This window comes from Rhineura floridana, chromosome 2 (genome assembly GCF_030035675.1).
Source record: "Rhineura floridana isolate rRhiFlo1 chromosome 2, rRhiFlo1.hap2, whole genome shotgun sequence".
NCBI classification, from domain to species: domain Eukaryota; kingdom Metazoa; phylum Chordata; class Lepidosauria; order Squamata; family Rhineuridae; genus Rhineura; species Rhineura floridana.
The window spans coordinates 79,201,559-79,229,121 of record NC_084481.1 but is presented as its reverse complement, the minus strand read 5'-3'; the positions used below and the strand labels follow the sequence as shown (position 1 = coordinate 79,229,121).

Here is a 27,563-nt window from a genome sequence, read left to right as displayed (position 1 = left end):
TCTTTTTTTCTTTTTGTTTAACTATTTTTGATTTTGTTTTTTGTCTTTGAATGTTTTATGATTTTGTCTTGTATGTTTTATGAAAATCTGAATAAAAATTATTGAAAAAAAAAAAAAAAAACATCTGGGTCCAAAGAAGGTTTCTTTAAAAGCGGTCTTACTACTGCCTCCTTGAGACTGCCAGGGACTACTCCCTCTCTCAAGGAGGCGTTTATCACCTCTTTGGCCCAGCCGGTGGTCACAGCCCTGCCGGCCTTCACCAGCCAAGATGGGCAAGGGTCCAGAGCAGATGTGGTCGCCCGCACCATTCCAAGCACCTTGTCCACTTCCTCGAGCTGCACCAACTGAAATTCATCCAACAATGAAGGACAAGACCGTGTTCTGGACACTTCAATGGAACCAGCTGTCATAACAGCAGAGTCTGAGTCCCGACGGATGCATGCAATCTTGTCCTGGAAGTGCTCCGCAAATTCGTTGTAGCGGGCTTCCGATGTTTCCTTGGTATCATGAGGGCCAGAATGTAAAAGCCCTCGTACCACCCTAAAAAGCTCCGCTGGGCGGCAAAGGGATGATCTGATGGTGGCAGCAAAATAAGACTTTTTTGCCGCGCTAACCGCTTTTACATACAACTTAGTGGAAGCACTTACCAAAGAATGATTACATCCGTCAGGAGTTCGCCTCCACCTGCACTCTAGCCTCCTTCTCTCTTGCTTCATCACTCTCAGCTCCGGGGTATACCACGGTGCTGTATGAGCTCTGCACCGAAGGGGGCGCGTGGGAGCGATCATGTCAATGGCCCGGGTCATCTCCGTATTCCACAGATCGACCATGGCCTCGACAGGAGCGCCAGTGCTATCAGCCGGAAAAACTCCCAGAGCGTTCTGGAAAACAGCAGGATCCATAAGCCTCCGGGAGCGGACCAACTTAATAGGTCCCCCACCTCTGCAGAGGGAAAGGGCTGTCGTGAGTCTAAAGCTCAGCAAGCGGTGATCTGTCCATGACAACGGAGTAGATGAAAAATACCCCACCCTCAGATCACCATCTCCATGACCGGTGGCGAAGATCAAATCAAGAGTATGTCCTGATACATGCGTTGGGCCAGAAACAATTTGAGACAGCCCCATGGTTGTCATGGCGGCCATGAAGTCCTGAGCCGCCCCAGACAAGACAGCCTCGGCATGAATGTTGACATCCCCCAGTACCATGAGTCTGGGGGACCTCAACAATACCTCCGAGACTATCTCCGTCAGCTCAGCTAGGGAAGCCGTTGAGCAGCAAGGTGGTCGGTACACCAACAGTATTCCCAGTCTGTCTCCTTGGCCCAGCACAAGATGAAGACATTCCAGACCAGTCGCCACCTGGACAGGGTGCTTGGTGAGAGAGAAATAACTCCTATAGACCACAGCAACCCCACCTCCCCGGCCCTCAGATCTACCACAGTGCTGCACCGAGTACCCAGGTGGGCAAAGCTGGGAAAGAGCAACCCCTCCCTGTTCACCCACCCAGGTCTCAGTAATACACGCAAGATCAGCGTCCTTCTCCACAATCAAATCGTGGATAAGGGGTTTTTTATTAAGGGCCGACCTGGCATTTAAAAGCAGCACCTGGAGATCTGAGAGCTGACTGATAGTACAACCAGTAATCCTGCGGATATGAGGAGAACCGGAACAAGGCACAGACACAACTTGTCTGGGACGAGTTCCCCTTACCTGGCACGTTCTCCTCCCAACACCATACCTCCCATTACCCGTCACTACGTTGATTGGGGCCCCTGAAAAACCCCTTGCAAAACCCAAGGTATGTTCTCCTAATTAACCTGCTGGAAATAACTACCTCTTCTTAATGTTAGAACTTCCAAGGGAAGTAAAATTGAGTTTGACCCTCTCTGTAGGAAGACTTATATAAAGGAAGAAAAAAGGGATTACAAGAACTTTGGAAGGAATTTGCCCTGGGAAATGATCTTTAGGACAGTCCCGTTTGGTAGAGAAGGTATTTGTCCTTTAACTTTTGCAATTTTTTTCCAATTAAGGCCTGAGCCACTTAAGGCTGTGTAAAACTGAAAAGCAAAAGATGAAAATGCTTATTGCTTCAGTTAACTTTGCATTCAGTAAAGGATCCTTTTTCATGATACACAACATAATTAGTGCATGCCTGCACAACCTACAAACCACCAAGCTGCACACAGCACACTGGGCACATATTACAGCTCCATAAACCTGTTTTGGAACTGAAAACATGGGGGGCTGTCACATACCTGACAGGTCACAAGACAAGTGGAAGGAGTTGCATTCAGCTTGGGAGTGGGCCTGAAAAAGTGTCATCAAACAAATGCAAGCTAAATGGATGTTGGGCTACAGAACCTAAGAAGCTGAGTTGACCACTGGTCCATCTAGCTCAGTATTGTCTACCCTTACTGGCAGCGGTTCTCTGGGTTTCAGGCAGGGGTCCCACCCAGCCCTACCTGGAAATGCCGGGACTGAACCTGGCACCTTCTGCATGCCACTGAACTGTGGCCAGCAACCTTTGGCAGAGTGGCGCAGGCAGGGTGCAGTTGCGCACCTGGCTTCCTGCTTACTGAAAGGGAGAGGGGGCAGGTGCAGGAAGCCCAGCGTGGTGCGGGAACTGTCATAGGAGCATCAGATTAGCTCTGCCCCATCACCTTCACTCCTCACCCTCTTGCTAAGTGGCAGCATTGGGAAGCCAGGTGTGCAAGGCTGCCCTGCCTGCGCTGCATTGCCACCTGCTGCTGACAGCCCTCCCTCAAAGCTATCTGCTTACAGGAAGATAGACTATTGATGCATGAGCCTGGAATTGTTGAGTCTCCTGTCCTCTCAAACATGGATCTTTCCCAGCTCTACTACCAGCCTTTTAAACAGATGATGCCAAAAACTGACCTGGAGGCTTCATGCATGAAAAGTGCTAAGCTGAGCTATGGCCTTTTCTATAATAAGCCATTACAAGCATGATGCACTCGTTATATGTGGCCTTGGGCATGTCAATATGTCTCAACTCCAGTTTCTCATCTAAAAAATGGGGATACGGTTAACAAATCTGGGGATGTGGAGGGGCCCACATAGAATGTGGCTCCTTGTCTACTGGATTGTGGCTGATGCAGGCAGCTCTCTCATGCATGGCTGGAATGGAGCTCCTTGCCAGGTGGCGCAGACACTTTTGCAGTAAACAGTGCTTCGGGTGCCCTGCAAGCACTGTTTACTGCAGACATGTTTACTTGAATGTAGGGGAGGATGGCAGAGAGAGAGACCAAGCGCAGGGTGGTGGTGACGGCTGCCCCTTGCCTGCCTGCTCAAGTGTACGGAGGGAAGAACTGTCCTCAGTGCTTTAGATTGCTATAAAAAAAAGTCAGGGCAAGCCTTCAAGCAGTCTCTAACTGACCTGATGGTTTCATTTCAGACATACGTATTGTTAGATTTGAATAAAAAGTTTGCTGAAATATGTTGAACTGCTCTTCTATTTTGTGGTGTAGGAACCTATCCCTATTCTTTCCATGTTATTCCTACCTCTGGTACCAAAGTTTCTGTTCAAGAAGAAATATCCAGGAACTCATCTACTTCGTTAACGGAGGTATTTCTGTATTAATGAACCATCTCGCAAATTTCAAGCCATGACACATAATCCTTTCCTGAATTTTCATGAATATAGGGGTAGATGGGATGGGCGCTAATGCAGTTGAAGAGCCACAGAATGAGAGACTGTTGTCAAGTTGTTATTTGAAGTTTTCATTCCAGCAAGCTCACACAATACCTTTTGGTGCTGCAGACATCTGGGCAGGTAGGGCATTTCTCACATGTCTCTCCAAAGGCACCTGGTTCTGTACACTGGCATTTCCCACAGATGCAATTGCCTCTGTCACTGCACATCTGACCATTGGCAGAAAGGCACTGGTCTGTCTCTGTTGAGCAGTTGCAATTGTCCCCAATGTAACCACGATGGCACTTGCATTCCCCACAGTGGCATTCCCCGTGACCTAAAGGCAATTTAAACAGAACAAACATCTCTTGTGTTGCCAGTGAAAGACAGCTGAAAATCCAACTTAAAGACAGAAATGTGGTCAATGTTACAAAGCCAAGCTTGGATCAGTGTCCAAGCAAAACGCTTAGCTCAGTCATGGATGGATTTATTATGTGACCTTGGGCATGTCACTATGCCTCAGCTCCAGTCTGGGAAAAATGGGGATATTCAATGAAGCACCTCACAGGATTGCGATGAGAGCAAACACGTTAAAGATTTCAAGTACTTTGCAAATTGAAAGTGCTATCTAGCAGTGAAAAGGGACAGTGACAGAAATGAGTAATGCAAAACTGAATGTGGAGGGAGCGACAGTGTCTGAATACAGACAGCCAAACAAAGAGAGGGCTAATAACAACCTAAGGCCTAGTTCTCACAAGGAGCATAAACCTGTCTTCTCGCAACTGTACCTCTTCCGACTGCAGATAGGACTCACTTTATTGAAACCTCTACACAAATCAACCAGCCAACAAAGAATGATGAATAAAGCACATGTAACATGCTTCTTACACCAACAAAGCAAGTCTTACCCTACTCTACCAAGGAAAACAGCAAGCCTCCAAATCATCAATCTCTGCTGGCCAGAGAAAAAGGCTGTATAGGTTATGTATCAAACATGCTTCCCCCTCTTTCCCTTTAAGGATGGTGTATCTGAGGATGATTCCATTTTAATCCTTAACCACAACCAGAGACATAGTGATTTCCCCAAAGATTTGAACCAAAGCTTCCCTGGTTCAGCCCCAACACACCCTAGGCAATAAATAGCACTGGCCATATTTATTTGGAGTGAGGATAACTACACTAGGATTGGCAGATTCATATGTCAAAACTAAAAGGCTGTACATTCATTATGTTCTGGGATAAAGGGCAGTCTCTTAAGATGGGTCACATTTCATATATGGAGCCCATCTGGCAAGTTTAAGCTATACACCATACAAACAAAGGGGTGAAGCAAAACATTAAAATAGAAGCAGGTTCCTAGCCGTTATTGTTTCAGTGAAGCAAAAGTTCAGGCACTCTCCCTTTTTGGCCCTTTATTATTTCCTGATGCAGCTGAAGGAATATGTTCTTAGTTAAACCCCATCCTCTCTTTTTGTGTGTGTGTCCTCGTCTGTTCTGTGGTAACAAATATTAATATTATATATTTTCATCTACGAGCCTCTTAATTGTTTTGAAACAATATATTCTACTTTGTGCCAACACCAACAGACATTAAAAGGCTACCACAGACCTTCCAGCACGGCCTTTGACAAAACTTTGCGAAAACTTTTCCCTGGAGGAATCATTTCCTAACTCTTTTGATACAGTCTATACTCAGAGGCCACATATTTAAGATACTTGGAAAGAAGAGGTTTTTAAAAAGTGGAAGGATCCGAGCCAACCAAATAACTCCAGATAACCACTTTGGAATGTTCAACATGTTTGCAGAGTAGAGTCAATGGCTCCCTCCTTAGGGTTTTTTTTTTGGGGGGGGGAGGGAAACTGCAATAACCTTTCCATTGAAGTCAAGCAGGTTACATTGGAAGGAAACAGAGATAAAATGAAGCCTTTATTTAAATTTTCTCCCACTCCACTGTATTCCCCAAGGTACAGGCTTTGTTATAGTAAATTCTTATTTTATTCTCGCAGTAGCCTCTGTGAAGTCAATTAGGCTGAGGAGAAGTGACTCGCACTGAAAGTTTCAAGGCTGAGCCCGACTTCCGGGAAGGGTGACTTAGCCTGTGCCTGCTTTTGAGACGGGCTCCTGCCTCAAAAGAAGCTTATTCAGATATATCAGTCAGTTTTTTCTTTTTTTTTTTGACTGATTAAACTTCTCCCGGGTAGGGAGAAACGAAGAGATTAACCTCAAAGCCTATTTTTGTTGGGACGACCAGATCTCATTAATTTATGGGACGAGGTCCAGCCGACGAAGGTGGGACGGATTTTTAACAGCAAGCTCTATCTGATAAAGCGAACGTTCACCTTATCTTCTAAGAGAGAACGCACTAACAGGCAAGCACCCTTCTTTCTATATTTTTCTTTTACTTGACTTAAATTGTTGCTGTTTAAAAGAGATTTGCCAGATTGATCAGTTTTTGACATCTCACTGGGGAGCCATAACTTCTCTCTGCTACGCACTAATTAATAGCTTATCTCTGTTTTTGTTGCAAAAAGCTGTCCTGGATTTGCATTCTAAAGATATACACAGAAGAGGGATTTCTATTCCAGATTTTTATTTTGAAAAATATTATACTGTTTTGAGACTACTCTCTTTTTGGTCTATTTTATTTTGACGAATCTGTTTCTTGACGATTGCCATTAATTGTTTCGATCCTGGGAACTGCATTTTGTTTACTTAACTATTGGAGAGATAAGGCTGTCTGCTCTGTTTATACTGTGATGTCACCAAGTTTGGAGTATTAACCCAATTGTTGCTGAAATAAGAAGTGGTTTTCCTATATTTTTCTTTTAAAATGGCAATTAAGAAAGTGGCTGAAAATCTGGAAATAACTATGTTTCAGAAAATAATGGATGAGATTGAGATAATGAAAATTGAATTGAGTAAAATGAAGCAGGAGATTAAAGATATAAGGGTCCCTGTGAGAGAGGTGACCCTGGAAGGGGTCCCTGTGAGAGAGGAGACCCCGGAGATTGGAACAGGGGTCCCTGTGAGAGAGGTGACCCTGGAGACTGGAATAGGGGTCCCTGTGAGAGAGGAGATCCCGGAGATTGGAACCAACGTGGAACAGGAACAAGATTTGGAGTCTATGGACTTTAGAAATAAAATCTATTGTTTGGAACTCAATGTTATCTCTGAAGAAATGAATGAAGATTCTAGAGATAAAGTTATCAATGGCATGGATAATCTTCTGGACTGGAATGATGTGATGGAGCCCAATATAGAGAAAATCTATGGAATTAACTGCAGCCATGTGACAATGGAAAAACTTTTAAGAGATGACCCAGTGTATTTTGAAAAAAAGAACAGAGATATGATTTTACAGCAGTATTTCAGCAACCTATTCAGAATGGATGGCAAGAAAATATTTGGGATAGAGGTAATCCCCATCAGACTCTTACTATATGACTATGGCTTTGACAGCAAGATTATTATGGAATACTGATAATGGAAGATTGGATATTGAAATTACTGGACTTAACAAGACTACTGAAGATGGAAGATGGAAAATGGAACTAATAGAGATAATAGAACAATGGCTACTGAAATTATTGAACCTAACAGATTCTGATGTGATGGATTAATTGAAATGTTTATTTTGACTATGGTTATGACAATAAGATTATCATAATTAGTAATGAGATGGATTAATCGATATGCTTATCTGGAAAAAAAAATTGATAGATATATTTCTTAAAGAATTGAAACCTCTCTTTGACTTTTTGTGGAAAGAATAAAGTAATGTTTATGAGATTTGATGATTAAGTAAGATAACTACTGGAGGAAAGTGATTTTATAATATGACTTAAGAGACAGGATTGTTATATATTATAGACTTATAACTGATTTGATCTTTGACAAATGGGAAGTCAATATTTTACTCTTTATTTTTTATTTTTGTTTTTTTTTTCTTTTTTTCTTTTTGTTTAACTATTTTTGATTTTGTTTTTTGTCTTTGAATGTTTTATGATTTTGTCTTGTATGTTTTATGAAAATCTGAATAAAAATTATTGAAAAAAAAAAAAAAAAGTTTCAAGGCTGAGCCCAAGTGTCACCCCTGCTCTCATTACACATGGCTACTGTAACTGCAAGGGCTTTGGGACAAGGACTATATCATTTTTAGGTCCTATAATATAATTCTGAATAGGAGGAAGAGGAACAATATCAGTAACATAAGCACTTCAGGCCATTTCAACCCCGAGGTCTCTGGCTACAGCACTGCCATACTTTCTGTGAATTATTTCATCATTTTAGCCATACTCCGTTACAACTTCATTTTTAAGCAAGGCTGACTGATTTCATTTCCAGAACAGTACACAACATATTGTAAAAATTAAACAAATAGTAACAAATGACATGAGAGCCAGTGTGGTGTTGGATTACAACCTGGAAGACCAGGGTTCGAATCCCCACATAGCCATGAAGCTCACTGGGTGACCTTGGACCAGTCACTGCCTCTCAGCCTCATGAAAACCCTATTCATAGGGTCGCCATAAGTCGGAATCGACTTGAAGGCAGTACATTTACATTTAACAAATGATGGGATGTGTTGGAGTGCTAAAGATCGCTTACTACACTGGTCTAACTTTAAAACATCAGTACAGACCAAAGTTCCGCTGTAAAACTCCTAGCTCTAATCTCAGAAGGTTAAGACAACCCGCAAGGCTGTTTCCCCCCAAACAATGGCCACCTCCCATCATGTGCAAGGCTGGTAAGGATGTGGCTGCAAAGAAACAATTGGGAGCATAAAGTCAGCTCCCAAATGTTACTTTGCGGGGGGAGCCTCCCTGAACTTTTTTTCCATTTGTTCAGTTCAAATCCAAACTACGTCTGCAAGGAAAAATGTCTGTTTCCAGGGCTGGTTTGAATCAAACCACACTGCAAATAGACTTCTAAGGGGCTCAGCTATAACTGCCAATCAGCTGATCAATGGTTGAAGCAAGCCCCTTTGAACTTTGACAGGTGGGCAGCCCCTCCCATCTGTCAAAGTTGGCGCATGGAGGAGGGGTGGGGGAATGAAGGATCTGACCCACCAGCCAGATCCAGTTCCTCACTGGGAGTACAGAAGACATTCAAGTTAATTTGGAGTCTACATTATAGTGACATTAAGTACCAAGATCTTAAACCAAGTGGGTTTAAAAAAAAAAAATCACCAAATGGAAATGTCCCTCCTTTGTGGTAACATGTACAGGTGGGCGCTGCTTATATGGCAGGTTCCGTTCCGGACTGCCGCCATAAAGCGGAAATCGCCGTAAAGCGGAACCCATTGAGTATAATGGGGCGCGTCATGTGAAAATGACGCGAAAATGCAGCAAAAGTGCAAAAATGGCTTTAAAACGGGGAATTTCCCATAATTGAAAGCCACCGCATTAGCGGAACGCCAGAATGCGAAGCGCCGGTAAACAGGGCCCTACTGTATTGACAATGCACATTATTATTAGATACTACACCATCCTACTTTTCTGAAAGTGTACATAGGAGTTTAATGTTTTTGTCAGTCTCCAATACAAGTGTGGGGAGCCTTTGGCCCTCTAGATGTTGCTGAACTACAACTCTCATAATCCCTCATCACTGGCCATGCTTGCTAGAGCTGATGGGAGTTGTAGTTCCGCAACATCTGGGGAACCAAAGGTTCCCCACACCTGCTGTAGGGACTGGTTAGGAAATGACAATGAAGAAACAATGCTTTAAAAGCTAGCAGCGAGGGCTCCTCTTGCCAGAGGGGAGAAATATACTTATTTTCACTTTGAGCCACACTAAAGTTTTGTGATGTGGCAATTTCCATTGATTTTTGTTTCCATTACTGTAATCACAGTATTTGTACATTGATGTTTGCTGAGCAGAAATTACTGTGTTGTTCCATATAAAATAAAGCAAATATGCTCCAGAAGAAGCAAAATGCAGGGTCTGCATGCATTGAACCCTACTTCAGGCCCAAGCACATTACAAGCTCTGCTTGTAGCACATTCTACTCCCCTGTTCTATAGGGAACACACCGCTGTTCTCACTAAGGCAGGGGTGGGACGAGGCAGATCTTGATCTACTGGTAGATCAGCAAGGGTTTCTGACAAGGGTATCCAACTAAACAATTCCACTACCGCAAGCACTTTTGGCTGTGCAATGGAACTGCCCACCCCTCTCCAATTCCTGCATGCCTCCCTGTGCACCTCCAAAATCTGTTGTGGGGTTTCACCCAATCCTCTGGAGTAGATTTAGGGGGTGTGCAGGGGCTGCACAGGGAGAGAAGAGGGAAGGGAAATTTAGTTGCACAGCCAAAAGTGCCTGTGCTAGCAGAACTGTCTATCTAGATTTCACCCTGACTCCCTAACAATAGCAACAACAAAATGACTCCCTGCCCCCACCATTAAATTATATAGCTGAAATGAAGGAAGCTGGGGGAAGAGTAACCAGGACTGGATTTTGGCATGGGAGTACTGTGAACTCCATTCAGTTCTGGTGCTCAAAATAAATGCATGGGCTCAGAATTATTTTGATTCTAAGCATGTGGCTTTTTGCACCAGTCTCTGGTTGGTGGATCTCAAGGTTAGCTGAGCAGCAATTGGTTTGTAACTAATATAAGCCAATTTTCAAGATTCAAATGCAACAAGAATTCCCAAGCCTGGGAAATTCTACTTGATATATCTCGGGTATATATACAGGCCAGGGACCTTTACATAAAAACATAAGAACATAAGAAGAGCCTGCTGGATCAGGCCAGTGGCCCATCTAGTCCAGCATCCTGTTCTCACAGTGGCCAACCAGGTGCCTGGGGAAAGCCCGCAAGCAGGACCCGAGTGCAAGAACACTCTCCCCTCCTGAGGCTTCCGGCAACTGGTTTTCAGAAGCATGCTGCCTCTGACTAGGGTGGCACAGCACAGCCATCACGGCTAGTAGCCATTGATAGCCCTGTCCTCCATGAATTTGTCTAATCTTCTTTTAAAGCCATCCAAGCTGGTGGCCATTACTGCATCTTGTGGGAGCAAATTCCATAGTTTAACTATGCGCTGAGTAAAGAAGTACTTCCTTTTGTCTGTCCTGAATCTTCCAACATTCAGCTTCTTTGAATGTCCACGAGTTCTAGTATTATGAGAGAGGGAGAAGAACTTTTCTCTATCCACTTTCTCAATGCCATGCATAATTTTATACACTTCTATCATGTCTCCTCTGACCCGCCTTTTCTCTAAACTAAAAAGCCTCGTAAGGCAGTTGCTCCATCCCCTTGATCATTCTGGTTGCCCTCTTCTGAACCTTTTCCAACTCTATAATATCCTTTTTGAGATGAGGCGACCAGAACTGTACACAGTATTCCAAATGCGGCCGCACCATAGATTTATACAACGGCATTATAATATCAGCTGTTTTATTTTCAATACCTTTCCTAATTATTGCTAGCATGGAATTTGCCTTTTTCACAGCTGCCGCACACTGGGTCGACATTTTCATCGTGCTGTCCACTACAACCCCGAGGTCTCTCTCCTGGTCGGTCACCGCCAGTTCAGACCCCATGAGCGTATATCTGAAATTCAGATTTTTTGCTCCAATATGCATAATTTTACACTTGTTTATATTGAATTGCATTTGCCATTTTTCCACCCATTCACTCAGTTTGGAGAGATCTTTTTGGAGTTCTTCACAATCCCTTTTTGTTTTAACAACCCTTCTATGTGCTTAGTTAATCTAGCTTTAATAATACTTTCTACCAGTTTTCCAGGGACAGAAGTTAAGCTAACTGGCCTGTAATTTCCGGGATCCCCTCTGGATCCCTTTTTGAAGATTGGCGTTACATTTGCCACTTTCCAGTCCTCAGGCACGGAGGAGGACCCGAGGGACAAGTTACATATTTTAGTTAGCAGATCAGCAATTTCACATTTGAGTTCTTTGAGAACTCTCGGGTGGATGCCATCCGGGCCCGGTGATTTGTCAGTTTTTATATTGTCCATTAAGCCTAGAACTTCCTCTCTCGTTACCACTATTTGTCTCAGTTCCTCAGAATCCCTTCCTGCAAATGTTAGTTCAGGTTCAGGGATCTGCCCTATATCTTCCACTGTGAAGACAGATGCAAAGAATTCATTTAGCTTCTCTGCAATCTCCTTATCGTTCTTTAGTACACCTTTGACTCCCTTATCATCCAAGGGTCCAATCGCCTCCCTAGATGGTCTCCTGCTTTGAATGTATTTATAGAATTTTTTGTTGTTGGTTTTTATGTTCTTAGCAATGTGCTCCTCAAATTCTTTTTTAGCATCCCTTATTGTCTTCTTGCATTTCTTTTGCCAGAGTTTGTGTTCTTTTTTATTTTCTTCATTCGGACAAGACTTCCATTTTCTGAAGGAAGACTTTTTGCCTCTAAGAGCTTCCTTGACTTTGCTCGTTAACCATGCTGGCATCTTCTTGGCCCTGGCGGTACCTTTTCTGATCTGCGGTATGCACTCCAGTTGAGCTTCTAATATAGTGTTTTTAAACAACTTCCAAGCATTTTCGAGTGATGTGACCCTCTGGACTTTGTTTTTCAGCTTTCTTTTTACCAATCCCCTCATTTTTGTGAAGTTTCCTCTTTTGAAGTCAAATGTGACTGTGTTGGATTTTCTTGGCAATTGGCCATTTACATGTATGTTTAATTTAATAGCACTGTGGTCACTGCTCCCAATTGGTTCAACAACACTTACATCTCGCACCAGGTCCCGGTCCCCACTGAGGATTAAGTCCAGGGTTGCCGTCCCTCTGGTCGGTTCCATGACCAACTGGTCTAGGTTATAGTCATTTAGAATATCTAGAAACTTTGCTTCTTTGTCATGACTGGAACACATATGCGGCCAGTCTATGTCCGGGTAGTTGAAGTCACCCATTACTACCACATTTCCTAGTTTGGATGCTTCCTCAATTTCATATCTCATCTCAAGGTCTCCCTGAGCATTTTGATCAGGGGGACGATAGATCGTTCCCAGTATTAAATCGCTCCTGGGGCATGGTATCACCACCCACAACGATTCTGTGGAGGAGTCTGCCTCTTTTGGGGTTTCGAGCTTGCTGGATTCAATGCCTTCTTTCACGTATAGAGCGACTCCGCCACCAATACGTCCTTCCCTGTCCTTCCGATATAGTTTACAGTATGGGAATGTCTTGGAGAAGCATTATAGCTCTAAAAATAAATGCTGGAATAGCACAGAACCCTGCTGCAGGTGTCTCCCTGGCAAACTGGAATATAATCTCAATGTAAGAAGGGAAAGTGCATTCTAAAAACAGGTTAGAAAAGACAAACCAATATACAGAGACTGGGCAACTAACAAGTCTGAAACAGAGCATTTTGCACATTTCAATTTTTTAAAATACATGCAATGCTTTGAAGAGACTGAAATTAAATAATTTCAGAATTTTCCAATAGGTCAATTTGTTACATTAATCTTGAAACAAAATGTCAGACATAACAAGGAACTAGTCTGAAATGTTTAAAACATATGTATGTTGGGGGGCGGAATTGCTTCAAGAACCATGCATCAGTTCTCTAGCACCTGTTGCTGTTAAACAAAGCTATTTATGCACTTTGTAAACCTTCCCTTTTTGTTTTTGTTTTGCATCTGATTTATTAATGCTATTTGGTAGAAATATTTCACTTTCCAGCTTCACCAGAAGAAGTTTCTTCTAGTCAAACTCTGCAATTAAATATCAGATATTTTCAGCTCTTCAGCTAAAAGCAGTAATCTAAATGACATCTTTAAAGTGAATAGGCTATTTTATTAGAGTACTCTTAAAGACAGCAGACTGATAACTGGATTGACCCCATGCAATATTCTCAGAAGCTCTCTTCTCTAGATGATCTCTTATAAAACCAAGACAGGCAAGAGCACAATCCAAGCAAGCAAACAATTCAACAAGGGGCTGTGGGCATATGGAAGGAGGCTCCTGTGTAAGCATCCCTAGCTGGATGAGGATTTTGTACTCAAGTAAGAATGATGCTCACACTTCCCCAAGTCAATGAAGTAGCAGGTAATTCACATCTGTTGCTTTGGAATCAAACAACTGGTTTGGGGGGATGGAGGTCTGGATTTTAGCACTGCCTCCTCTCTCCCCACAAAAGAACTGATCAGCTGGATAGGAGTTTCTTTTCAGACTACGCACATGTAGCACACACTACTGCATGCATGCACATATGCACACACATACTGTAGGATTGAGTGCAACAGCAAGTTAAATTGTTATGACCAATATGCAGATGCTTCTTGACATTTTTCTATGGATGGCCATCACCATGTGATGAAAACCAAGTGAAATGGACTCTTGTAAAGATTGGGTGTTTTTCACCATGCTATAGCAGACCATGTTTGCAGTAGCATGCTGAATACCTAACAGGGAGCAACTGCTCACAAACCGCTCGCAGGAAGATAACAGCTGCCATATGGAAAGGTTTGTAGCCACTGCTCTAAATTACAACTGTAATGTGTAAACTGTCCTGATGTTAAACAAAGACAAGCTTATTACCCCTTTAAGTTGGGAGTCCTGCTGTTGAATTATTGCCCAAGGAGATAAAAACATCACGACAGCTGCAGCCATGATTTCATACATTCACCCAATTGCTGCAATTACATTTATTATGAGTTGGGATGAATGTGAGAATTCTTCCTTGACTTAGACATGTAGTTAGCACTGCACATGTACAGGACCATTCACAGTAGATTCATTACCCTTAACACACTTTTGTATACGAGGTCCAAGGTGATCAAAGACCATCTTTCCACCACCATTTTGATGCATGCGTGTGAGCAGGAGTGGGAATCTATCCTGTGTCTGTGATGCAAATCAGAGCAGTTACAACATGTTGCAAAAGTGTGAGAAAGGAGAACATGAAATTATTACAGGGGCTTTGGCAAACCATTATTGCACAGCTTCAGCCCTTCATCTACAACATGAGGAAAACAATGCTGAGGTACTTACTCAAGCTTACAAGAAACCTGTAAGGTAGGCCACTGTTGTGTTCCTCATATAATAGAGATAATTTCTCACTGAGAGAAAGGAGTTCTCTGAAAGGGAGGCTTTGAAAGAGGAAAAAGATCCAAGGATGGAGAAGCTTTTCCAGGTCTTCTTCACATACCACATCTACCCTGCAAACATGCATGATCCATGGAAGTGCTTGGATGGGATTACAACAGCCCTGCCATAGGTACAGATTAGAAATAGAAATAGACAGCCTGCAATCATTCTGGAACTCCTGGATGTGTACAAAACAGCTCCCTTCAACTGGAAGCACACAATAACGTATGTTTGGGGGGAAGAGCCGAGGCTCAGTGGCAGAGCATCTGCCTTGCATACAGAAGGTCCCTGGTTCAAACTCCGGCATCTCCCAGTAGGGCTGGGAATGTCATCTGCCCGAAACCCTGGAGAGCCACTGCCAATTAGTGAAGACAATACTGAGCTAGATGGACCAATTGACTGACTCGGTGTAAGGCAGCTTCCTATGTTCCTATGAGAACATCGTGCATCAAATGGTGCTGGTAAAAATAAATTGGGAGACAAACATGTTTGAAAACAGAAGAAAAATGAAAGGCATTATACAGGTCTTGGTTTTTGTGACTTCTTATACATATATATACATGGTACAGGGGTGGGGGAACCTGTGGCCTTCCAGATGTTGTTAGACTCCAACTCCTAGCAGCCCCATTAGTCATAGCTGATGGGAGTTGTAGTCCAGCAATGATGGGCGGTCAATGTCTGGAGGGTCACACAGGTTCCCCACTCCTGCTATACAACACACTGATCAGTGAAAGAGCAGTCTGAGGCTCAATATGAGTGACTTCAGTATCCATACACATGGAACCAGTGATGCACCTAGGTAATTTTAGACCTGTACAATGGTCCGGGGTGGGCAGGTGTTTAGAAGGTGTGACACACACAATTAACATTTTTCACTCCCAGTTTACCATTCTGTGCTTTACAATTGTTTCTACATTCCTGATAGGTTAGAACAGAAAACAGGTTGCCATCTCTTCTTAAAAAAAGAAAAGAAAAATACTCTTAAGCTTGCAGAGTTTTGCATTTTAAACTCAAATCGCAACACTGCCGTGACAAAACAGCTGAGAATAAGCACTATTTTGTTGTAGAAAAGGATACTATATTTTTAAGATTAAAAATAATTACGTTAGCATACATTTTCCATGCACATGCCTGGTTGGCCACTCCCAACTATTATGTAGAAAAGTTGTGGGAAACAGCCCCAGCCCTAGTGGATCCCAGCATGCCCCTGCCAGCCCAGGTGCTGATGCGAGGCCTAGTTGCGCTGCCTCCATTACTTCCTGATTTTTTGGGGGGGGAGGGTTTGCAACAGGAACCTGGCCTTTGGCTCCGAGGTCCAGCGTATGAAGCATGTATTGATGGAACTATCTGGAACCTAGCAAGCTGCCTTGCGCCGAGTCAGACCGCTGGTCCATCTAGAGCAGAACTGTCTACAGCCACTCTGTAGGAATGCAGACAGGAGTTTCTCTCAGTCCTATCTGGAGATGCCAGGGGTTGAATCTGGGATTCGTTCCATATTATTAGTTGCAGAGGATATTAGCACAAGAATGTAGTGTGCCTACCAGCTACTTTAAATTACATTCATTACCTTCTGATCTCCCAAGAGAAAAAAAGGAGACACACAGACCAGCTAAATCCACAGTGATGCTCCCATATGTCTGTCCTAATACTGGGAACACAATACAGGTAGGAACTTGCAGCACTTTCAGAAACAACCCTGCTTTTACCAAAACATTTTCCCATCTCAACAAGGGGAATGGATATATGGCACTGAGTCAGACATGCACATTTCCAGGACTCAAGAGAGGCATCCAGTTGCTGCTAAACAAGCAAAACCTAGGAATTAACATCTTGCTGTCATTCAAGTCCTTGGCGGGACATTGTCCTGGCCTTCTTTGCCCCCTTGTCATGCAGGAATCCTAATTGAATGAACAGGGCACAGCAAAGAGTCGACTTCCCTTCATCTCTCTCTTCCCACCCACCCCCGCTTTCCCTTTCCTCCCCACTCCGCTGCCTTTGCCTTTTCATAGGAGTGTCAAGAGCACAATACATATTCACTAATAGGCAAAAAACCTTGCGGTTTAAGAACGTACCTATAGCCAACAGATATTTCTATCAAGCTTTAAAAAACAGGGAAATTGGGCAGCTATAGTGAATGCACCAGGGGAGCAGGAGACCTGAACTCCTCTCTGAGATATTGGACTGCCCCACAAATTGGTCAAAATGCAAACACCATTTGGGTTGGTCTTTCGCAGTCCAATCCACTTGCTGCGTAGCTTGCAAGAATTTGGTAACATGTGCCTCTGAGCATATGGTGAGTGGTGGCAACACCTGCCATCTCCAAAGATGGAGAATTGTATTTTTGTATGTTTGTTGGCGTTCTTCTTACTTTGCTTCTTTCCTGTTACTAAAGTTTCTACAGAGAATCTAATCTAGAACATTTTATTTCTCTCATTTTTCATCCTAGAAATCTGTGTCAAAATTATTTTTATTAATTTCAAAGCCTTTTTATTGGTCGATGTCATATGATGGTGAAGACAGCCTTTTGTGTTTCAAATTGGAGGTTATGTTCTATTTCTATTTTGGGTGCATTAACAGTTGAATCTGAAACTGCAGTTTGATGTAAAATCAGACTGATTACAATACGTTGCTACTTTAGCAATGATTCTAGCTGTTCCTATGTTTAAACCATTTCATTTAAGGCAAGGTGGGTATGGTCAATTAAAAACATAGAGCACACCTAGAATTTTGCTAGAATATATTTCACCTCCCACTGTTTTATCTTGTGCAAACTGAGACACTCCTGATGTCCACTGGAGACTATTCTGCAGACTAGTCAGTGCCATTATTCCACAATTATTTTTGGAGTTTTTTAGTGTAAATTTTGCAAAGTGTTGCTGTACACATATTCACAGAAATAGAAACAAAAGAAAATGATTTCCTATAGGAAACGTCACTAAAATTGCAAAGTAAATCAGACATATCTGAACTATATCAACTGTCTTAATAATGTTGCTTCCTCCCTGCTAAAACAAGATCAGCACAGCACATGTCTTCTTTCTATTATTTGGGCTGATTGCAGATGTTGCCACCACTCACCATATGCTCAGAGGCACATGTTACCAAATTCTTCCAAGCTACACAGCAAGTGGATTGGACTGTGAAAGACCAACCCAAATGGTGTTTGCATTTTGACCAATTTGTAGGGCAGTCCAATATCTCAGAGAGGAGTTCAGGTCTCCTGCTCCCCTGGTGCATTCACTATAGCTGCCCAATTTCCCTGCTTTTTAAAGTTTGATAGAAATATCTGTCGGCTACAGGTACATTCTTAAACAGCAAGGTTTTTTGCCTATTAGTGAATTTCTCTGCTTTTTAAACCGGGAGGTAAGAAATGGGATCCTGTGCAAGTTTGCTGAGAATGGATTGATCATTTGCATGCTTATTGAGTTCAATAGGATTTACTCCTATGCAATCATGGTTAGGATAGGTAAAACTGACCATTGGGGAGGAGGAGGAGGAGGAGGAAGGGGAAGGAGCAGATTAGAGGCGGGCAAAGGAAGGGGGAGGGGAGGGCAGGTTTGATTATTTGCATGCTTATAGAGTTTAATGGTATTTACTCCTGTGCAATCATTCTTAAGATACGTAAAAGTGACCATGGGGAGAAGGGAGGGGGAAGGGGAAAAATGGGACTGGAAGAGGATGGGGATGGGTAGGGAGGGGCAAAGGAAGGAGGAGGGAAGGGGTAAGAGGGAGGGGATAGGAGGAAGGAGAAGGGTTTGATCTTTTTCATACTTTTTCAGTTCAATGGGATTTATTTATGTGCAATCATATTTGAAAATGGAAATGGACTGCCTTCAATCGCCATGAAAATTTACAGGGTTGTTAAGCAAGCATTTCTGAGTTCAGGACTATAAGTTTTGTAAGGTTTTGTTTTGAAATGAGCTTATGGGAAGCATCAGAATGACATGGGGTATTTTCAATTTAACATTGCAGAATGTGAAAAATCCACGCTGGCTATAGTATACAGCCACTCTTGTGATTTGGCACAGCTTTAGACACAGACCTCCACACTGCAGTTTTTCTGCAATTTGTTCACAGAGACACATGCCAGTCGATCGTGTTTGTCTGGTGGTGGGTTTTGGTTTTTTTAATACACATGTGGAAACATTTGTTGTTGTTATGAAACATTACAATTAGATTAAACCAGCTGAGTAGCTTTTTGCATTTCTCAAATGGAAACTCCTAAAAAATGCAAGTCCATAAATGGCCATGCATGTATACTAAAAACGGAGGTACTAAATGGAACCCTAGCATGGTCCAGTTCATTTTCCTGTGTATGGAGAAAGATTGTTTATACTGAAATAAGTTAACCAAGCAAACTTCCAGTGAGAAAACATTTAAAATTGAGTTTGCCTTCCACTGAAGTCAGCAGCCAGACCCCTACTTATTTTAATGGAGCTGGACTGCACTCTTGTAACTGGCCGGCCACTGTGAGAGCAGGATTCTGAGCTCGATGGGCCTTTGGTCTGACCCAGTAGAGGCTTTCTTATGTTCTTAATAGAGGGCTCAGACACTTCAGTTGGCTTAAAATGGGGCAACCCAACTACATGATGGTTGAATATATTTAAAAAGGACCAAATCATTTCAGAGCACAATTCAAAGTACTAATGCTAACCTTTAGAGTAGCCTTTCCCAACCAGTGTGCCTCCAGATGTTGTTGGACCACAACTCCCATCAGCCTCAGCCAGCATTGCCAATTGTCAGGAAAGATGGGAATTGTGGTCCAACAACATCTGGAGGCACACTGGTTGGGAAAGGCTGTTTTAGAGCCTTAAACCTTGGTCCAGATTCATTTAGGCCAGGGGTAGCCAGTGTGATGCCCTCCAGATGTTTTGGACTACAACTCCCATCAGTCCCATAAGCATGACCAATGATTAAGGATGGTGGGAGTTGTAGTCCAACAACATCTGGAGGGTACCATGTTGGCTATCCCATGCTTTCCCCCAGAGAAGACACAACCCCCCAAGAATACACAAATGACATCTCAAAACCCCATCGTTAGTGGATGTTGGATGGTAGTGACAAACAGCAGGGCCTCTTCTGTAGTGGCATCTCATGGTGGAAGTCTCTCCCCAAAGAACCTCTGCTTTGATTTCTAAATGGTTAGTGAAACTTTGGCATCTGAGACCTAAAATGATTAGGTGGCTTGGGATTCTGACTTGCCAAAACCAATTTTTATATTGTTTTGTTGTTTTTGGTTAGAAGATTCTAATTTTAGGTTGATATTTGGGGTGGTTTTATTGTTATTTCTACATAATATTGTATGCTGTGCTGATAGTTCTGTGGGCCCGTGTTTGGTGGGATGCAAGTTTTAAAATAAATAAAAACTCTGAGGAATGCAGGAAAAGCTTTGAACTGGAAAATCTAGATGGCTGAGTTTAGAAAGAGGGTGTAATGAGAAGCAGTGCCTTCTTAGGCAAACAAATTAAACTGCTTCCTGCAGAGTTCTTTCCATGACTCAAGACAGGAGCATTAGCTTCTGCCTACATTCCAGAATGGCACAAATAAGCACACATCATGCACTGCAACTCAAATAGCACACAGTTTGGGCAAGCTAGCACAAGCTCTCCCAGATGTTTATCCTGGATTAGCAGGAGCTACTGGGCAAAAAGAAAAAGAGAAAAAGGAATGAGACAAATTTTTGCAATGTTGGTTAGACTACACAGGCAAAGTGAACAGACAGGAAAAGCCAGAGTAAAATGTCCAGACTAAAGGGAGAAAAAAGGCTTCTGTGAGCTCTACTTATCATCTAGCAAGAGTACAACAAATGTGAATCTGCATAGTTGCTAGCGTATCATATTTTGTGAAAGGAGACTGTGCACAATCGAGAAGCTGCTAGAGAAAACTGAGAGTCACTTCTCCCAGCTCCCAGAATAGGGTTGCCAGGTTCATGGCCTGAGACTGATCCTGTATCTTTAAGAGAAGAGAAAGTCAGCCAAGTGCAGGCCAAGCCTCCAAGAGATCTTCTGTATCTTTAAAAGTTGTGCAGAGGGAAGGGAGAATTCCACCTTGTGGTTTTTCTCATTACAGTGTTACAAGAACACCTGCACTTGGCTGACTTTCTCTTCTCCTAAAGATACAGGATCAGTCTCGGGCCATGACCCTGGCAACCCTATCCCAGAAGGTTCTAATCCTCACACTGGCAAGGAAGGAAAAGGCATTTTTTTGCTTAATGCCAAGAAGCAAGGACCCACAGGCAAGATACCCTCACAGAAAGATTTTCACCCCAGGACAAGTAACTAAAAAGTTAGGCCACCTTTTCTTCTATTCTCTATGCCCACATTACTATACCAACTCCAGTAATTGGGAGAAATTAAGATAAATATCATAAATCAAGAATGAGATGATGGGGGAGGCGGGCTGATGATGTAAAAGCATACTCTGTAAGCTGTTCACTCACTGTGTATTCTGGCAGTCTGCCCCTCACCTGCTCAGCAGGATCACTTATAAAAAGGAATCCAACCCAGCCAAAGGATACGTGCAGCACAGAAATAGTACAGATGTACCCATAGGATGATCTCGTGCAGTACAATTTAATCCAACTTTGTAGACCAGGGGTAGGAATCCTTTTTCATCCCAAGGGCCACATTGCTATGTGTCAAACCTTCAGAGAGGCCACAAGCCAAAAGTGTGTGGGGTCAAAGCAAAAAATGCAACGTCAACAGTGGCTTCACAGACTATGGGCAGATCCACACCACACATTTAAATCACATCCAACCAGCCTCAACAGTTGGTTGCTCTACTTGCCAGATGCCCCAATCATACAGATATTCCCCTAACAAGACAATATAAATGCTGGGTGGTTGGGGGGAGAGCAGATGAATTCATCCCTCCACCCATCCCCCAGCTGCATATGGGTATTTTGCCCACAAAATCTGGAGCAGAGCAATTTCCCCAACATGTATCAATAGTTCATCTTTATCCCATCCAGAAGCCCTCTTCTCCAGTCCCCCTGCCTGCCCCACCCTTCACATCCACTGCCAGCTTTCTGCGTCCCTTCCTAATTGTTTCCTCCCCCAATTTTATTGTACGAATAATGTAACTAAACAAAGCAATACAAAAATAGAAAAAAACCTGGGGGGTAAATCCAATAATACTTTATAAGAATCGGGAATCAAACCACAAGAAAATAAGGATATAATGCAAGAATACCATGTTGCATCACACAGCATAATAACTTGTGCCCCTTCCTCTTTGACATATTGAAGCATAGCCTCTCATGGGTTTATCTGACAGAGAATTGCAGTGAGGGATGTATCTGTGCATGCTCATGTCCTTGTGAGATTCTGTTTAGTGCTATGATGAGTATGGGTGGCCCTTTTTTGCCTTTGCTTCCACCTTCTGTTCTTTGTATAGCTTACAAACACAAAGCAGTTACCAGACAAGCTAAATTGAGAGGTATTATTTGAAAAAGTATTGCCCTTCTTTCCAAAACATTATTGTTCTATAGATTGTCAAGCATCTTCAAAATAGCCAACCTCATATAAATTATTCACCATCCACAGAAGCAATTATTATTGAGAATGTTGCCTTCACCCAGTTATTCCTGATGACGCTATTTATTTTGAATGTGTACTTTCTATTTACATAGCCATTTACAAAGTCATTACACTTACCACCCACTCCATTTGCTTTTTCTAGTCTTTACACACACCCTTGTTTTTCATGCTCTCAGCAAGTGCTAAGAAATGACTGGAATCAATTTAGCAGTCTGCAGAAAGCAAGGAGTTCACTCCTTCTCAACTTTGGCGTTTTGTGACATTTGCATACATTCAGGATGAAGCATTCCTTAGCAAAATTCTTCAATTACTTCTTTACTGCAGGCAGGAAGCTTCAAACAACTAGCGCTTTGACTTACCTTCTCACTTGGTCACATATTAAAAGTAGTGGGTTTTTTAAATGGGCCATTTATGCTGTCATTAAGAGACCCTCATGACAAAATGTTATGCAGTAGGTGTAAGACGCTTATATATGCTGTATTCCTCTTTAAAACACCAAGCAATGAGGAGGAGTGTTTTTACATTCCGCTGTAGTTTTCACCATGTTAACTTGATTTAATAGGGCATACTTGTATCTCAATCCATTTATATAAAAACCCTGCCACTCTACGTCAGGCTCATGCCACTTTAAATCAATTAGCCTAACCACCCACCCAGGCCCTTAAAAAAGGAAGCCAGAGTGGAGAAAGCAGTGGATGCCTTCTTGCCCCTTCCCACATTTCCCTTCCTGAGGAAGCAAAAATTATATGTACAGGACTGAATATGCAGTGGATAACAGAAAACATCACAGATTCTTGTTTGCATATTCTCTTTCTCTCTCTCTCCCTCCCCCAACCTCACTACTTCCCCTCCCTGTTTTTCTTAATGCAAACAATCCAAAGGGAACGCCCAAACATATGGTGCAATAACAATGATGGAGAAGAGCTTGCTCTCAAATATTTATAGTGTCTATGAAATACCTTATAAAAAGTTAATGATTATGATGATTTACATAGGAATTTGTTTGGATCAGGAAGCTGGAGAAAAACTGAGTGAGACCAAACAGAATGGTCATCACTGATGTCCCAGCCAGAACAATGATATCAGAGGATAGGTACATATATTAGAAATCGGAAAGCCCTGATTGGGAATAGAGTTTATTTACCCATTTTTTGTTCCAATTAAAATATTTCTCACAGAACTACTGTGTGCATCCAATGACTGGCAATACTGGCCCTCGAAATTACCCTATACTGGGAAAGTATGCCAGAGCTGAGTCAGGGCCGTGTTAATCCATACACTGAGAATCATAGAACAGAAGAGTTGGCAGGAGCCTATTAGGCCATGGAGTCCAACCCCCTGCTCAATGCTGGAATCCAACTTAAAGCATACCTGACAGATGGCTGTCCAGCTGCCTCTTGAATGCCTCCACTGTTGGAGGCATTCAATGCTGTATTGTAGGAGATGCTGTAGAGTGGGAGGCCGCACAAGTCAGTGTGCCTCAAATAACATAACAGAAAGCTTAGAAGTTTCAAAACATGGTAGCCACTGCATCACAGGGGAAGAAAGTGGCATTTCTGAGGCAATTTTAAACATTAGCAGCTAATCTACCATCTAGCTGCATGGATAAGAGAAAAGCTGTATTAATAGGGAAGTCAACAACCCTTGAAGAATCAGAGTCCATGGGGATGATGTCCCCCTCCCGAATGAACCATACTCTCCAGATTCCCAGTTTTTGTTTAAAGAGAGAAAGTTTCCAGCATTTGTAGAACCTGATAGAGACAAAATGTACAGATACACTTTTTCTCATTTTGAGGGCAAGAAATCAGCCCGTTCACTTTCAGTGTTTTACTTCCTCCCCTCCCCCGGAAAAATTCCTGCAGATGCCTGGAGTCCTTTGGCATACCGCTCTCATATCCTTGGATAAGTGACCACATAAACAAGTAATAGCAGGGCTGTTAAGCTATGGAAGGTGGAGTTTAACCATTCACCAGAGAAACCCACAGGGACCTGTCAAAGAACCAAGGGTGCCAGCACAGGTGTGGATGGAACTCTGTGGAACCCCTTCTTCCTACACACACAGCTGGGCTGTTCAAATTGAGGATATCAACCTTTCAAACTTGACAGAGAAAAACTAAGGAGAACAAGTCCTACTCTGCTGGGGCCAAACTACATGGATGCTCAGTCACATTGTCCCTCTCATGGCTCCTCTCTTTTTCAGTTTTAAAAAATGAATACCATGGAAAGGCTGTAATCTATAGCACAAAGCTCTTTTACTTTTCTCATTATATTTTTCCCTACATGGAAACGTTATAGGTAAAGATCCAACCAAATACAGGTAAATTCTCAATTGATGGATTGGCAGGAAAATTGTCTTGGTGTGCTCCTGTTGGAAAAAGCACAGGGGCAGTGTGTGTATGCGTGCGTGTGCATAACATGGGATTCGGAAGGATGGCAGAGCACCTGCTTTGCATGCAGACGGTCCCAGGTTAAGTCCCCAGCATCTCCAGGTAGACTCCTTTCTGAGACCCTGAAGAGCTGCTGTCAGTTAGTGTAGACAATACTGAGCTGGATGGACCAATGGTCTGACTTGGTATAAAGCAGCTTTCTATGTAACAGGTTACTCCTGTGACCCTCAGCACCTTCTCCAAACTCCCATATTCTGCTTTTTCTCTATCTTGAATGCTCACCATAGATGCCGCAGGTTCCTTGAATCCATAAATTTACAGATAAGAATAGCTTAAGTAACAAATTTATAGCTGTTGTAAACTGGGCTAGGATAGCAGGTGACAATGCCTGACGGAGGGAGTTACAGATTCTGCTGAATTCCCTCTGCTTCTTGACCAGCCTGCAGCAAGAGTCAATTACTTGCTAAGCAGCATACCTTACTGAGCTGACTGGATTTCAATAAGCCAAAAGGATTTATTTATTTATTTCATAAGTTTCTACGTAGACATTGTGAAATTCTCTCATGACTTTGCTGGGGCAGAGGTTTGGTTTTTCTCCAGGGAAACCTATAGGTCACGGGGATATTTTTTTTTAACTCAAGGAAGTCTCCTTTGCCCTTCCAACCACCCGAGATGCATACAAACAACACTTTGCAGTATACTGAAATAATAGTTGGATTATTGGTTCAGCTGCTGAAATGGTCTTTTGGGGTTTCACCATCAAAGAAGTTGGGGCATACAACAGGAATTCACTACTTGGAGAGGTTTTGTGTTTACACATCTCAAGTCTTTTTAGCACCGCTGCCAAATTCATTCAGATGCTGAGCAGTTGCTTTCCCTTTGTAAAGGCTTAGGACACGAATGGAAGTGTTGAGCCCCAGATCTCCCAGGGGGATCAGGGTTGGGAGCTGCCCAATCCACAGCCTCCTCAGATAGAGCAGGGGGAGGAATCAGAGGTAGATGAGACTTTTGAGGACAATGAGGGAGGGGGAGTAGTTGATAGCCTGCCAGTTCCCACAGACAGTTATCCCGCCGAAGCAGACTTCGCGCCTCCTACAGACGCCCCAACAGAGCTGTTGGGGAATGACCGGGCGGGCACGCCAGCTCCACCCCCCAGGATTCCCCACCTGGCACTTCAAACGCTTTCCCGCCTCCTGAGGCATCTATCGAGCCTGTACTGTCAGATGAGCCGGCAGAGGCTTGCCCCCCTTTGCCCCTCGGGAGACGTCGCAAGAAGGTGGGACTTAGAAGGAGTCAGAGATTGCGGGCGAAGACCTTCCCTACTTAAGGCGGTGCCCCCCTGACCCAGTTGCTGAGTCAACTTTCTTCACACGCTGCAGAGTATGCCTAGGTAGCTTAGTTAGGGACTGTAGTGAGTTAGCACAGCTAAGTCTATGAAACGCATTGTCTTTGATGCTACTCTAATAAAACAGGAATTAATTCCAGTCTCACCTCCGTTTTGTGACTTGCACTCTGGGCAGGGCAGGAAGAGAGATTCCTGTGCTGCCAGGCTGATGCTTTAGTGCTTTGCTCATCAATTTTTAAAAAAACAATCCAAAAATTTAATTTTCCCTGCTATATTCATGCTAGTTTCAATCTTGTGCCCAGCAGAGCAATACCACACCCCTATACAAGATGGAGAAAACAGCTTTGTTGCTGTTTGCTTTGCATCTAATCTTCACTACACAGTACTAAAGGAGGATTCAACCATGCACATCCAGTACATATTTATTTTAAATCGCAAACTGCAAGTAACGGTTTCAGAAATCAAAAGGTTAATACAAGGAAAAATGTTAGCTTAGCTGATTTAAAAACAACAACAGCTGGATAGGTATGTATATAATAGCACACTGAAAAGCACTCAGCCAGTGTCTATGTGTACACCCACAAGTTTTAAAATGATACGCTACTGGGCCAAGTTCAAGGTTCTGTTTTTGGTGTACAAAGCCCTATACAGCTTGGGACCAGGATACCTGAAAGACCGTCTTACCTCTTATATACCCAGTCAATCACTGCGCTCTGCAGGTGAGAGCCTCCTGCAGATACTGTCTTATCAGGAGATCCGTTATGCACAACATAGGATATGGTACCTTCAGTGTAGTGGCACCTACCCTTTGGAATTCCCTCCCCTTAAATATTAGACAGGTGCCATCTTATCTTTTCAACACCTCCTGAAGACCTTCCTCTTTCAACAAGCCTTTTAAGTAGACTTTTTATCCCAGTCTGCATCTGTGTTGGAATTACTTCAAGATTTCCTTAAAGCTTTTTTAAAAAGATGTTTTTAGAGATGTTTTGTTTTAATATATTTCAAAATCTGTTTTTAAGATGTTTTAGAGTGTTTTTAGTGTTTTGTTTGCCGCCCTGGACTCCTACTGGGAGGAACGGTGGGATATAAACTTACGGTATTTCTTTATGACACTCAGTCACAGCAGACACTGATGGGTACTGGATTTTTCCAAAATAAAATAACTCAACATTTTATTGCCCTATTCAAGACACTGTACCATGCAGCAACAGTCGATATCCCTGATTTTGGGTACCTTTCATACTTTCTGGACCCCCTTCTTCCACCTATTATATAATTTGCAGACCTGGGATTCCGTGTGGAGATAGATTATATCAATACAGATCCATGATAAATAGTTAAGAGTTTGGGCTTTGCACATTAGATTCAGCAGATGTGCACTCTTCTGAAAGCAGCACAGTGCAGAAATGATCAGAATCCGACCTTAGTTGTATATATGCTGCATATCTACACTTTGTTGCTTTCAATAGGATGCACGTTAGGAGCCACATCTAAATGTGCATTTCATTGAAAGCAATGCAGTGCAGAATTTGCACATGGATTATTAGCAATGGGAAACACATTTGGACATACGCCTGCCTACCCAG

At 42.8% G+C, this 27,563-nt stretch overlaps 1 protein-coding gene across 1 annotated transcript in view; it reads right to left on the bottom strand.

The window, feature by feature from the left end:
* The window catches only part of ITGB5 (integrin subunit beta 5), a 106,580-nt gene that overhangs the window by 17,600 nt on the left and 61,417 nt on the right, over positions 1-27,563 (bottom strand). Inside the window, exon 11 of the mRNA XM_061609045.1 lies at positions 3,763-3,985. Coding sequence (XP_061465029.1) covers positions 3,763-3,985 — 223 coding nt within the window. The remainder of the gene's footprint in view (positions 1-3,762; positions 3,986-27,563) is intronic.